This window comes from Mizuhopecten yessoensis, unplaced genomic scaffold, assembly GCF_002113885.1.
Source record: "Mizuhopecten yessoensis strain PY_sf001 unplaced genomic scaffold, ASM211388v2 scaffold11183, whole genome shotgun sequence".
NCBI lineage: Eukaryota > Metazoa > Mollusca > Bivalvia > Pectinida > Pectinidae > Mizuhopecten > Mizuhopecten yessoensis.
Genome location: NW_018408921.1, coordinates 208738 through 224030, shown reverse-complemented (window position 1 = coordinate 224030; position 15293 = coordinate 208738). Strand labels below are relative to the sequence as shown.

The 15293-nt window shown below is 34.8% G+C and overlaps 1 protein-coding gene across 2 annotated transcripts; it reads left to right on the top strand.

The window, feature by feature from the left end:
• Positions 1-303: 303 nt before the first annotated feature.
• LOC110440535 lies at positions 304-10723 on the top strand. 2 transcript variants are annotated; one of them, XM_021483672.1, is made up of 6 exons: positions 304-377; positions 5848-6063; positions 7396-7530; positions 8585-8781; positions 9371-9426; positions 10009-10723. In XM_021483672.1, the coding sequence occupies exons 1-5, from the start codon at positions 360-362 to the stop codon at positions 9405-9407; spliced, it is 603 nt and encodes a 200-aa protein (XP_021339347.1). In that variant the 5' UTR covers positions 304-359; the 3' UTR covers positions 9408-9426; positions 10009-10723. The 2 variants fall into 2 exon arrangements, with proteins under 2 accessions (XP_021339347.1, XP_021339346.1); XM_021483671.1 differs by having other exon boundaries at positions 9371-10723.
• Positions 10724-15293: the final 4570 nt, after the last annotated feature.

Sequence of the window (15293 nt, the reverse complement as noted above, 5' to 3'; positions counted from 1 at the left end):
GATATGAATAAAAGTCGATAAAACGACAGAATAATTCGGACTTTCAGCATGTTTACTTGTATGTGTTGTCTATCGTACCCGTTTAAAAACGAATACGTGTAAGGTCGAGCGAATGCGATTGCACGAGTATTTCCAATAACACGCCACCATGTTTAGGTGTCGTATAAGACACGCGCCCGTAACCATCCCACGTGTAAGGTCGAGCGAATGCGATTGCACGAGTATTTCCAATAACACGCCACCCTGGGTGTCGTATAAGACACGCGCCCGTAACCATCCCACCTCACTCTGCATTGTGCTGCCGTTGGAACAAGTCGGACCATAGTAAATCAATTTTTGAAAACCATCATACAATCATCATGGCAGAAAAAGGACAGGTATGTGGAACTATATATAAAACCTTCCATTTTCTCGTAAACAGCACAGTATTCAACGTCTATGTCACATTTTATTTTGATATTATTCACGATACGTTCAGATATAGACAATAGTGCATGTATCGTTTGTCTGGTCAGCAGGATAATCTGATTACTAACTATTCATAAACAATAGTAGCATTCGGTAATCTTACATAATGTTTATTTGTTGTACATGATTTTGTAGTTAGTATAATAATCTGTTTTAATGTCGGTTAACATGTTTGTATGATGCTTGAGAGGGCCATATGGAAGATTAATCTTGTACTAAATATGTAACCCTCCTTAAATAAAGATATTATTATTATTATTATTATCATTATTCAAGAAAACATCTTATAAATATCTCAAACAATGTGTAAATGGTGATTGACAGAACAGTGAAGATTTACCGTAGTCGTTGCAACTCTCAAACGATCGTTGGTGACAGAGTTGCTTTCCATTAACTGATTTTTATATACATGTAGCCCAAAATATTAACGAAGCTCCGTTAAAAATGGCAAATAACAAACATATTACATGAAATGTGGTACTTATTTCATGTCTGGTAATGTTAAGGACATTCCAATATAGCTGCCACACCAAACTCTATCAAATTCAATAAAGCATTCCGTTAGCATTAAATAATCTGTCACAAAAAACTCATTTTCTATATGGTCATTTTCCTAGCTAAATAAAAGTTACAATTCAGGGAAAAAATCATTTAAACTTGTAAAATATCATAAGGTTGGATGTCCATGGAAATCATGTAAATGTAAGAAAATTTATCAAATCTCCAGAATAATGGCATATATTTCCCCTGAATAAATCACAACTGAGCACAATTCGAACAAGGCTGAGTGAGGTTGGAAAAAAGCATGCAAAGCAAGTGAGATTTTACCTGTACACCATTCACTACAGGTTCTCGCTCGAGTAATATGGCTTGATTTGTATCAAAAGTCTTGTTAGCTTGATGAATTATTGTAAAATATGCAACCAAAATACATGTCATCATTCTCGAGATTTGAAGCATATATATTCTTACACTTTTACACGACAACTAGATCTAGTTGAATTAATCACGTGCAATGTTAATTATTTGGAACTTAAGATTTTTGAACGTCTGCTTTTTTTCGACAAAATTACCCAGAAAAAATCACTATAAATCGTCTCAAATTCAATTCCCCCCCCCNCAAAAATATATCATTTCATTGCAAATTTTATGCTTCGGTGTGCTTGTTCAAGCAGGGATATTCTTACAATAGACTTAAGGGCCGAATAACGGACCCATTCCCCTCGGAAAATCTTGCTAAATTGCTCAATTTGCCATTGAAAAAATCCCAATCCGATGGCCATTTTTGCAAGATTTAAATATGCTCAGTGTGGAGAGGGAAAATATAAAAACATTCATGTCCATAAGAAAACTAAAAATACATTTCAATCACTTGAAAATTATATTTCAAAAGTAGACATCAAAATGCGAGTTATTTCTGTTGATGTTGTAAAGCATCAAAAATCATAAACTATGACGTCATATAATAGTTCGCTATAACGACGTCCGCCATACACGTACCCGCCATAACGATATCACAGCAATATAAATATATTAATTATAGTCTTAAGACAAAGAGTACTTTTTTGTTGAGGATTTAGATATACTAGTAATACTATTACTTACAAAAAAATATATATAATAATAAAAAATATGTAAAAATAAAAAATAAAAACACTACCTGTGTGGTGCGAACTCGGGACCATTACATCACTGATCCCACACACTACCGATGTCACTAATTTCGAACATAACTTTTAGTAAATAAAAATGATAAAACACGTTGATCGAAACTCGTGTAGTACTCTCGACCTTAAACGTAACGTGAAGTTAGAACATTATAAAATAATTATTAAACAGTACTGTTCAAGCGGGGTCTAACAAGTCTGATGAATTCAGTTTCCTTAGCCTCGCGTTTGATTACGTTTGCGTTGTTCATTTGATAAATAGGAAATATTTTAAATTTTTCATCAGCGCAAGCATGTGTGTGTTCATTAACTGGTAAATAATATATTTATATATACATGTATATATTTTTTTTTTCAAAGGATTTTCACATAACAATAACATATACATTTAGTTACACATAATGAATTCCACTTTCACACATTTTATAAAAATCTCTTATCCCCTTCTTTTTTTCAAAAACACTTCTATATTAATTGATAAAAATGGATACTTAACCTCTACAATTGACATATCTTGTTGTATAATATACTCTCTAATGGCAGTAATTAGACCCTGGTATCGTAAAAAGTTTGTATTAATATCATAAATCTGTTTTAATTCTTGAAATGTGTAAAAAGCATAGGTATTTCTGTCTCTGATTAGATGATCAATCACAATTATTCCTTTATTGTACCATTCCCTGTAAAATATACTTCTATTTTCTATTGAAATATTTTTGTTATACCAGAAGGGCATTTTAACTTACCTCTAGGGGACTTATATTTTTCAATAATTTTTCTCCATGCCCTAAATACATCAATCCAAAATAGATTTTTAGTTTTATTTTGACATTTTGAAATATAATCAGTTCCACAATTTGCCACAATGTTTTTATTACAATATGATTTTAAAATCACTTGCCTTTTACCAGAATTCAAATATAACCTAACCCACGTTAATTTTAACAAGTCAATAAACGACTGTACATGTAACATTTTAAGACCCTTTTATATAATCTTTAACAATGACATCTCTCTAAGCTTTATCTATTTTACTATTCCACAAAAAAAATAAAAAGCTGTATATTTTAAGAAAACAATCATCTGGATTTGGTAAAGAGATAAAAAGGTGATTGAATTGTGAAATTAATAATGATTTTATGATATGTATTCTACCGACAGCAGTCAATAATCTTCTTTTCCAGGTTTTAATCAAAGTTTTGATTTTACAAATTCCTTATCGTAATTCAATTTTGTTACCTTATGTAAATCTACATCAGACTCAATACCTAAAAGTGCAAATTTCCTATCCCCCCCACTGCAAAATCAATTCAGAGTTTTTTCTATATTTATTTTAAGACGAGAAATATTTGCAAAACTTCAATTCTTTAATTGCCTCTTTTAATGAAATTTGTGTGCCATCTAAAAGCAATGTAGTGTCATCAGCATACTAGGAAAGTAAAAGCGGGCAATTGTCAATATTAATACCATTTATATGTTTATTTCTCAGTAACAGCTAAAATTTCAGCGCATAATGAAAATATATGGAGCTATTTGAGCCCCTTGCCTGCAACCTTTTAATATCGAAAAGAGATGATAAATTTCCCCCTTGATTTATTGCAGACTTTGCGTTGGTATGAAAGACTTTTACCTTTTTTGTATGCCATTGCCAAATTAAAAAAAAAATAGAACTTTTTCAATAACATTCCAGGACACTGAGTCGAAAGCCTTTTCAAAATCTATAATTAACAACATTCCTGGTATATTTTCATCCGACCCAAAATAAAACCTGTTTGATCTGTGTTTATTATAGTAATTAAAAGTGTTTTTATTCTCTCTGCTATTGACCCCGATGCAATTTTATATATATAATATTCAGAAGAGAAATTGGTCGCCATTTTTTTTAGAAACTGTCTTGGTTTATCCCCTTTAGATATACATGTTATTATTCCCCATCTTTGTGTAACTGACAATTCCCCATTAGTGTAACCAAAATTGATTGATCTCACTAAAGTTATTCAGCTGTTTCGAGAAACATTTTAAAAATTCAACCGTAAAACCATCGGAACCAGGGCTTTTCCCATTTTTCTTATTATTTAATGTATGTGATGTACATATATATTGTTTCTGAAACATTTCCCCCATAAAGACATAACGTCTTCGTTATTGCCGTTGATCTTTTTAAAAAACTTACAATATTTTTACAAACTTTTACGATCTTGTTCTTCAATTCTGCCATTTAAATATAACCCACAATCGGTACATGTATTCCACTAAGGGCCCGTATGAAATGTTGTTACTTTTTGGAGCCATTAGGATTTCGAGGTGACCTCCACAGGCTCGAATTGAATAATAACCTATACCCATATATTTCTTTAACAATATCGAGCACAATTTTGATTTTTCGATTTGATATAGAAATATGCAATGGCAAACTTTGTCTCACATCGTTTTACCAAAAACTGTCAACATTCGGATTCGATAGGGGTCACCGATGAAATAATCACAAAAGAACGGGCATGATATCGAAAATAACAAGAAGCCCAATGGGCCTGCATCGCTCACCAGGTATAAATCTCACACTTGTAACCATAAAAGTGATCTAAAATAAAGCTACAGGCAAAATAAAATATCAGTATTTATGATTAAAATTCATTCAAAAGAATCGGTTATATTTTTTTGAAACACCCCTGTGACTGAAAGTCGAACAAAGTCATTATGTTGAACAAATTTTATAGCCTTTCATCTCGGGGACCCTGGGTTATTCAAAAAAGGTCGTTTGAAGATTTTAAACAAATTTTACCCCTGTGACCTTGAATATAGATCAAAGTCATTCACGTTAACAAACATAGTAGTCCTTGATCCCAGCATGCTACTGACTAAATATCAACATCCTGAGCCTTTTGGTTATTCAGAACAAGATTTTTATATTCAAGGTCATACATTTAAACAAACTTGGTAACCCTTGATCCTAGTATGCTACTGACTAAATATCATCACCCTGGGCAGTTTTGGTTATTCAGAAGAAGTTGTTTAATGTTTTTAACATATTTGACCCCTATGACCTTGCATATAGGTAAAGGTTATTCATTTTAACAAGCTTGATAGCCCTTTACCCCAGCATGCTACTGGCCAAATATCCTCACCCTGGGCCTTTTGGTTATTAAGAAGACGCTTAAAATAAAATATTGACGACGGACGACGGACGATGGACGACGGACGATAGACGACAGACGACAGACGACGGACGACGGAGACGACATACGACGGACGACGGACGCCGCGCCACGACATAAGCTCACTTGGCACTTCGTGCCAGGTGAGCTAATAATGTAATGTCAAGATTATTCAGTACTGATAATTAATTATGTAGAACAACTCATATCGCATTAAACAAATTCTGCGAAGAACACTGCCACACATCCATTTCTTTGTAAGTTTATTCCATATTCATTGATATGTAAACAAATGAATATTTCACGAAACCAAATCATAGAAATTGTGTCATTATTTTATCACATATGTAATAAATACTAGCACTTGCGCTAATTCTCCATATATAATTTTGCGAGAGCAAGACGCCCATAGCCCGTGAACAAAAACACACATTTAGGAAAAACACAGTGACGGTCAGTTGTATTTTGCCCGAAATGTATTACAGATATCTCGCAACAATAAGTTATCGCCACACTCAATATTTGTTTCTTCATGGTTTCATTTATGTCCTATTCAGGTTAACATCAAGGTGAAAATCCTGACGGCCCCAAGGCAAAGGACATCAAAATTCGGGGCACCTTTGTCATCAATCGATGTTCTGGAAAATAGAACGTTTGCAACGAAAACCTTATACATGCCTACAGCCATGACCCCCAAAGCACCAGTCGGCAGCTTTTGTCTCATCAGAAATTGGGTAGTTGAGGAATTTATAAGGGCTACACAAAAGTCAATGGTAAGTTTACTTTAATTTTTGTGTCGCCTACGGCGGATGTCTGAAAGACACATAGGCGTTGCTTTTCCGACGGCGACGTCAACAATGTTAAGGTTTTGCGTTTTTTGTTTCTGACAAAGCTACACCAACAAAACCTTCGATCAATGACCAATGACAATTGTTTTATTCTTATAAACAATAACAATAAAGTGTAGATCATAGATGAAGCATGGGTAGTGGAGCCTACTACACTAAATACATTTCATTGATTTCTGATTTTTTTTGGTAAAACCCCCAAATTTCTGGACTTAGAAAAAACTCAACATTAAGGTTTTGTGTTTAGCTCGTGCATATTAGGCTCTTTTTTAAAAGTATAAGAGCTAAACAAACCAAACCCCAATCATACATGTAGCATGGGTAGTAGAGCCTACTACTCTAAAAACATTTCATGGATTTCTGCACTTTTTCGGATTAAAACCTTAAATTTCTGGACTTTAAAAAAACTCAATGTTATGATTTTGCGTTTAGGTCCGTTTCCTTATGTACTATGTCAAATGCTTATTATATTGACAAAGCGTGACAGGCGACTCATAAATACGCGTAATTCTTGTTTAAAATATTATCACATACTATTAGTCCCCTACCGGTGAAGCCGGGGGGACTATCGGTTTTGTCTGCGTCCGTCCGTCCGTCCGTCGCCAAAATTTGCAGGTTAAAGTTTTGTAATGGCTTACCATTCACTTAATAATGATGTTAGGATGCTGAGTCTTGGCATAGAGGTTCTTTAGGGATCTAGCTTTAATGTTGTTTAGTAAAAGTGAATAAATAATTTTATTTTTGACATGATTTGGACTTGACTTGATTTGGACTTGACTATCTTGGCCAAAATCTGAAGGTTAAAGTTTGGGGGGCTGGTAGGGGACATGTATTGACTCATCAATACCCACAGAATGCTTGTTTTCAATGCATTTTGCTCATTTGCACATGGCTAATATCAACTTACCTATTTCCATTGTACTGCTTATGACCAGCATGCCAACTGTCGATAATACTGGGCCATTTTTGGGGGTGTCGCATGTACCACATTCATGTAAAGGGGCCAAATATATCACTTTGCATAAAATGCTGCATGAAAACATCCTACAATATCAACATTTCATGTAACAATATTTTAACACACTAGGCGATGCATGACAAAACAAATGCAAATATATATGTATATTTTGTCTATCCTTGCATTTTGCTCATTAAGCTTTTACATCGTGCATTATTTCATTAATGTAATAAAAATATATCGCATCGTCCCATAGCCATTTCTTACACAAATGCTTTATATAATGATGCTCTCCACAGATTATGGCATGTGGGCCTTTCCTCTTTGACCGGAAAGTGGAGGAAGATTTCCTCGCACCGGAAGTAATGGCCATATCTGAGGCACAGGCGTGCCCGCCAAAAAGGCGCCTAAGTCTCTCGGGAACATTGGTGTCTGTAAGTTGTAATAAGTTAACTTAATCACAATGTTACATTATTATTTCTGTACAAAACGAAACATTTCCTGTTGGTGCTTTCTCTTTCAGGGTTTTATGTCGTGTGTGTAGGCCCTGTTACAACAATGCATAAACAACTAAAAACAATTTTATATTATCCTTATTTTAGGTTCTGTTTCCCACATTTGATTCAAGGAATATCTTTTTACAAGTTTCCAGGCATTATACTCCATGTGGAGCTTTCATAGTATCCCCGTCCATGATTGGTTGGTTTTATTTTGCTTAACATTCTATTAACGGCCATGTCCAAGAATATAATCTTAACACATATATAACATCACATTGAATTGGTTCAGATCAAACTCTGCAAATCCATGTGCTTATTGAAACCATCTCATTTTTATCGCCCGCTTTCACCTAAACGGGGGATATTAATTATGGTTTGTCCGTCTGTCACTCTCCGTTTCTGTGCAATTACTGAAACACATGTTAACCAATTTTCTTAAAATTTAGTTTATACAGGGTTAAATAAATATTTCTGGCTCGGCCAAGTTCATTTACCGCTTGAAGTAGACTTTTGGTTATGAACCCTTGAATAACAGTAAACGTCACAATCTCCCAATTCTGTGCAATAACTGCATCATATTATCCAATTTCCGTCAATCTTTGTTCCACGGTTCAATGCTTTAACTTCTGTATAAGACTTTTTTCCTCGAGTTTAAAGTTATATACATTATCTCTCAACAGCGCGACACTTGCATGTTTAAACCAAACCTTGATATTGGGTTACCTACAATATGTCCTGCAAACGGGGGCTATACATTCCACAAATTTCCATGCTACTGCAAGATATTGAAACCTTTACATATTACGGGAAAAATAGCTAAATGAAAAATTGTTCGCTTATCACTTTGCAATTTTCAAAACAACACCATTTTCTTAAATCGGTACATGTAACGCTACTGATGCTATTTCCCAATTCCAGCTCATGATCATAACCTTATTCCCATAATATATAGCTGGCATTAAATTTCATGATCTGTTTCATAACGGAGACATCAGCTGTCCTGACGACGGAAACGTCGAGGAGGGAGGTTTTCCGCCTACAAGACGGCGGTGCCCAGGAGTTTGCAGTGAAACTCTGGGGGGAGGAAGTAGACCTACCTCTCCCCACTAATGGATCAACAGTAGTCGTTGCGTGCATTACGATTGCCGAGTTTGGAGGAAAGAAAGGGGCCAGCTCGACAGGACGGTATGTATCATAAAACTCTGCTCACTTCTGAATACAAGTGCCCCATTAGCAAAGACACAAAGTGAAAACCTAGACGATGGCAAAAATGTCCACAATCAACTCTTTCCCACACAGCTTTATGAAATCCTCATTTATACTGGTAATGGCCCTAAAGCTTCCTTCCTGAAAATGTAAATCATGTTGCCTCAAAGGCACTTGACTGATTATCATTATCATTTGGCGTATTGCCAATTCATACACTGACAATCCACAATCGGCCTGTGGGGCGATGCCAAAACAAACAACTTGGCAACACAAGAATTCCCCCCATAATTGTTCAGGAGATGAGAGATTTTAAGACTCAAGTTTTGCACTTGTGTCTCACGCAGTCGGGCTAAATCGATCAATTGGAATAACACTACTGTTTATACAAGATGTTGTCTCCTTTGCATTGCGACCCATGCAAGTAAAACTTTCTTTAAAAGGCGTCTCTGCATGGGGCTGCCCACGGTTATTGCCATTTCACATCGCCAAATCGTTCATGCTTCATGATACACTTAATTAATTTCCCAGACCAATTACATCAATGAGTTCCTATTTCTCTTTTCAGGAAATTGCAGACGATGTGCCATTTGAGGGCACTATAGATGCCATATCCATTGACGAGTATGTATCGGTGCTAACGCCATCTTCCACACCAAAACCCTGTCCCTAATTCAAATCCCCTCATGGCTCGCCCCCAACTCCAGCCACTTTGTCCAATCACATGCTGCTGAAAGTTTTCAATGAATTTTTGTTTGCTGTTGTATATGTAATAACTCTACATTATGCTGATATTGCATAATTCTTTCATATATTTTAATGTAACGCCCCCATCTCTTACAAAATTGTCATCCGACTAGATATAATCATATTTGGCATGTTAACCATTTATATCAGACTAATGTTTTCCATTCCTACTCATACCTATCTGAACACAAATGCAACTGAAACCAGATATTTTTACCAATCAATCATTACAAAGTATTTATATCCTTTCAAAAAAAACTTTGCTTCTGTGTGTCCCACTGCTTTGCATCATATGTTAACCTACTGTTGCCAACAATACCACCAACTATTTTCCGCACCACATCGTTGATGGCCTTTCAATTACTTGAATATCAACCCCACTCCATTTAATTTAAATTTTCCATGTCTCAACATACATTTTTATTATCGTATGACTTATCTGTTTTATTTCCATCGCAGCGATGAAGCAACGCTAGTGTTGCAGGATGCTGAAGAACTTCTCAATCAATCATTGCCTCAACTCGAACGCGTATTCCCAAATTTAGAATTTATTCCAAACACTACAGTCAAGGGACTAAGGACTGGATTCAAAATTCACACATTGTAGGTACACCATTTCATTTTAATCTGTACTAGAACAGTACATGTACAAAATCATTGAACACATTCATTGCCTATTTAAGATCATTCCAAACAGGAAAACATACATCTTAGGCAGTGACATACCGAGTATGTACAGAAAATGTACACACTACACATGTTCTCATAAATTACAGTTTGCTAGGATTTTCTACAAACACCAACAGACTAACAGATAAAATATCACACAATATTACATATTTCATGTTACCCATTACGTTGGAGACGCATCAAAATATCATTACTATCAGTGTCATGCTAAATTCCTACCAAACCAGCATGTTTGCATACTCACATTAGATGCAATATCTGATGCATACTATGAACAATTCCACCCATTTTAAAATTATGCAAATTAAGCTATGTTTATAATCCAATTCAATAATGCATTATATAAATCATTTGATGCTATTTCCATTTGCTGGCAAATGTTATTAATACATTTTACATAACCGATAACTTTTAATACTGATACATAAATTGATATATCCACTTTCATATATTCTCAATTTTTATACGACCGTCAAATTTGACGGTAGTATTATGGTATGACGTTGTCCGTCCGTCCGGTGTAAACTTTGTTTGTCCGACAATCTCCTCCTACATTTTTCGACTGATCTCTTTGAAACTTGGTATACATTAATATTATAATCATGATAGGAAGTTGTCTCCCTTAAAAGAATTTTGATTCGACAATTTTTCAAGAAGTTATTGCCCTTTGTTCATTTCAGTATTTGAATTTTGTCAGATCTCCTCTTACATTTTTCGACTGATCTATTTGAAACTTGGTATACATTAATATTATAATCATGATAGGAAGTTGTCTCCCTTAAAAGAATTTTGATTCGATAATTTTTACAAAAGTTTTTGCCCCTAGTTCATTTCAGTATTTCATTTTTTGTCTGAAGATTTTCTCCTACATTTTTTATAGCATATCGGCTAACCACTCTTAGAATGATGCAGATCTAATTTCAATGTAAGAAAGTATATAACACTATATGGCATTCGACGGGCGTATTTTGTTCCGCCCCGCGGTACTCATGTTTATTTTATTGACCTATAAGAAATTAAACATTTTTAATTTATACTTTGCCCACAATATTTTCAGTATGCTCATTCCTAACATCTTGACATTTTCTTATTGCAGGGAACCTGCTGACCTAATATAAAGATCCAAAGCTGCTGACTAAATATAAAGATCCAAGGAACGCTAAACATACCATGGATTTACTATCGATGCCTATCTATGCTTTCATTATTAATATATACATCCAAGGAACAATGAATATTCCATGGGTTAACTATCTATGTTTTCATTATTTATATAAACATCCAAGGAACACTGAACATTCCCTTGGTCTACTATCTATGCTTTCTTTTCTAATATATACATCCATGGAACAATGAACATTCCATGGGTTTACTATCTAAGCTTTCTCTCCCAATATAAACATCCAAGGAACAATGACCATTCCATGAGTTTACTATCTATGCTTTCATTATTGATATGAAAGCATACATAGTACACCCATGGAATGTCCAGTGTTCCTTGGATGTTTATTTCAGGAAGGAAAGTATAGATAGTAAACCCATGGAATGTTTAGGGGAGGTCAGAATGCCCAGCTGGCTGAGCTTGAGATAGGAATAAATTAGATAGGGAAGGGGGACCCTCTGTTAACTGTGTTGCTGTCAGGACAGTGAGGTTATGGAAGGTCAGAATGCCCAGCTAGCTGAGCTTGAGATAAGAATAAATTAAGTAGGAAGGGCAGGCCCTTTGTTCAGTGTGTTGCTGTCAGGAAAGAGTTTATTGAAGGACAGAATGCCCAGCTGACTGAGAGCTTGAGATAAGAATGAATTCGGTAGGGAGTGGAGACCCTTTGTTTACTGTGTTGCTGTCAGGACAATGGGGTTAGGACAGAATGCCCAGCTGGCTGAGCTTGAGATAAGAATAAATTCGGTAGGGAGTGGAGACCCTTTGTTTACTGTGTTGCTGTCAGGACAGTGATGTTATGGAAGGTCAGAATGCCCAGCTGGCTGAGCTTGAGATAAGAATAAATACGGTAGGGAGGGGACCCTTTGTGTACTGTGTTGCTGTCAGGACAGTGATGTTAATGAAGGTCAGAATGCCCAGCTGGCTGAGCTTGAGATAAGAATAAATTAAGTAGGGAGGGGAGACCCTCTGTTTACTGCGTTAATGTCCGGACAGAGAGGTTAGGGAAGGTCGGATTGCCCAGCTGGCTGAGCTTGAGAGAAGAATAAATACGGTAGGGAGTGGACCCTTTGTTTACTGTGTTGCTGTCAGGACAGGGAGGTTATTGAAGGACAGAATGCCCAGCTGGCTGAGCTTGAGATAAGAATAAATTGGGTAGCGACGGGACCCTTTGTTTACTGTGTTGCTGTCAGGACAATGGGGTTAAGGGAGGTCAGAATGCCCAGCTTGCTGAGTTTGAGATAAGAATTAATAAAGTAGGGAGGGGAGACCCTCTGTTTACTGTGTTGCTGTTAGGACAGAGAGGTTATTGAAGTACAGAATGCCCAGCCGACTGAGCTTGAGATAAGAATAAATTCGGTAGGGAAGGGAGACCCTCTGTTTACTGTGTTGCTGTCAGGACAATGGGGTTTATTAGGGAGGTCAGAATGCCCAGCTGGCTGAGCTTGATAAAGAATAATCTTGACCCCTGCATTACTAATTGGTTGGATGCATGTCCTTTCTATGACCGGTGATCATGTCCTGCAGATAGGGGAGAGGTCTTGTGAAAATACCGTTTAGAACCCAGGTGTCCATGTGAATTAATATTTATGTTGATAGGGAACCGATGGACCATATATACATTCTACACTACATCTGCTCAGATGTTTACTTATAATAAGATGAAAGTAGATGAAAGGCAGCCCCTTCTATGCTGTGAAAACCTGCTTAATTATTTAGGGCATTATAACTCTTAAGAAGCATCACATACATTAAAAAATATGAAACATGGGAAAAGCCCTGGTTCTGATGGTTTTACGGTTGAATTTTTAAAATGTTTCTGGAAACAGCTGAATAACTTTATAGTGAGATCAATCAATTTTGGTTACGCTAATGGACAATTGTCAGTTACACAAAGACAGGGAATAATAACATGTATACCTAAAGGGGATAAACCAAGACAGTTTCTAAAAAATTGGCGACCAATTTCTCTTCTGAATATTATATATAAAATTGCATCAGGGTCAATAGCAGGGAGAATAAAAACAGTCTTAAATAGTATAATAAACACAGATCAAACAGGTTTTATTTCGGGTCGTTATGTTGGGGAGAATACTAGGTTAATTTATGATGTCATGCAATATACAGATGAAAATAATATACCAGGAATGTTGTTAATTATAGATTTTGAAAAGGCTTTCGACTCAGTGTCCTGGAAATTTATTGAAAAAGTTCTTGATTATTTTAAATTTGGCAATGGCATAAAAAAATGGGTAAAAGTCTTTCATACAAACGCAAAGTCTGCAATAAATCAAGGGGGAAATTTATCATCTTTTTTCGATATTAAAAGAGGTTGCAGGCAAGGGGATCCAATAGCTCCATATATATTCATATTATGCGCTGAAATTTTAGCTGTAAGACTGAGAAATAATAAACATATAAATGGTATTAATATTGACAATTGCCCGCTTTTACTTTCCCAGTATGCTGATGACACTACATTGATTTTAGATGGCACACAAATTTCATTAAAAGAGGCAATTAAAGAATTGAAAAGTTTTGCAAATATTTCTGGACTCAAAATAAACATAGAAAAGACACATGTTATTTGGATAGGTAGTAAAAAATACAGTGATGAAATTCTTTATCCTGAATTGAATTTGCAGTGGGGGGATAGGAAATTTACACTTTTAGGTATTGAGTTTGATGTAGATTTACATAGGATAACAAAATTGAATTACGATAAGAAATTTGTAAAACTCAAAACTTTGATTAAAACCTGGAAAAGAAGATTGTTGACTCCTATTGGTAGGATACATATCATAAAATCATTATTAATTTCACAATTCAACCACCTTTTTATCTCTTTACCAAATCCAGATGATTGTTTTCTTAAAAAATTAAATATAGAGCTTTTTAATTTTCTGTGGAATAGTAAAATAGATAAAGCTAAGAGAGATGTCATTGTTAAAGATTATGTAAAAGGGGGTCTTAAAATGTTACATGTACAGTCGTTTATTGACTCGTTAAAATTAACGTGGGTTAGGAGGTTATATATGAATTCTGGTAAATGGCAAGTGATCTTAAAATTATATTGTGATAAAAACATTCTGGCAAATTGTGGAACTGATTATATTTCAAAATGTCAAAATAAAACTAAAAATCTATTTTGGATTGATGTATTTAGGGCATGGAGAAAAATTATTGAAAAATATAAGTCCCCTAGCAGTAATTTCAAAATGCCCATCTGGTATAATAAAAATATTTCAATAGAAAATAGAAGTATATTTTACAGGGAATGGTACAATAAAGGAATAATTGTAATTGATGATCTAATCAGAGACAGAAATACCAATGCTTTTTACACATTTCAAGAATTCAAACAGATTTATGATATTAATACAAACTTTTTGCGATACCAGGGTCTAATTACTGCCATTAGAGAGTATATTATACAACAAGATATGTCAAATGTAGAGGTTAACTATCCATTTTTACCAATTAATATAGAAATGTTTTTGAAAAACAAAAAGGGGATAAGAGATTTTTATAGCTTATTTTGTAAAAATGATACTATTTCAACAGGTAAAAAAAAATGGGATGATATATTTCAATTTGATGATGAAGTTTGGAAAAAAATATATATTATGCCATTTAGAATTACGAAAAATACCAAATTACAGTGGTTTCAGTACAGAATTAATCAGCACATTTTGACAACTAATGCATATTTGTTTAAGGCAGGAATAGTAGATAGCCCTTACTGTGAACTGTGTAAACTAGAAATAGAGACAATAGAGCATGTATTATGGGAATGTGACAAAGTACAAAATCTTTTACAAAATTTTGAGTTCTTATTAGATGCATTGATTATTCCATTTGATTATAATAAACAAACATTTCTTTTTGGTTTTTA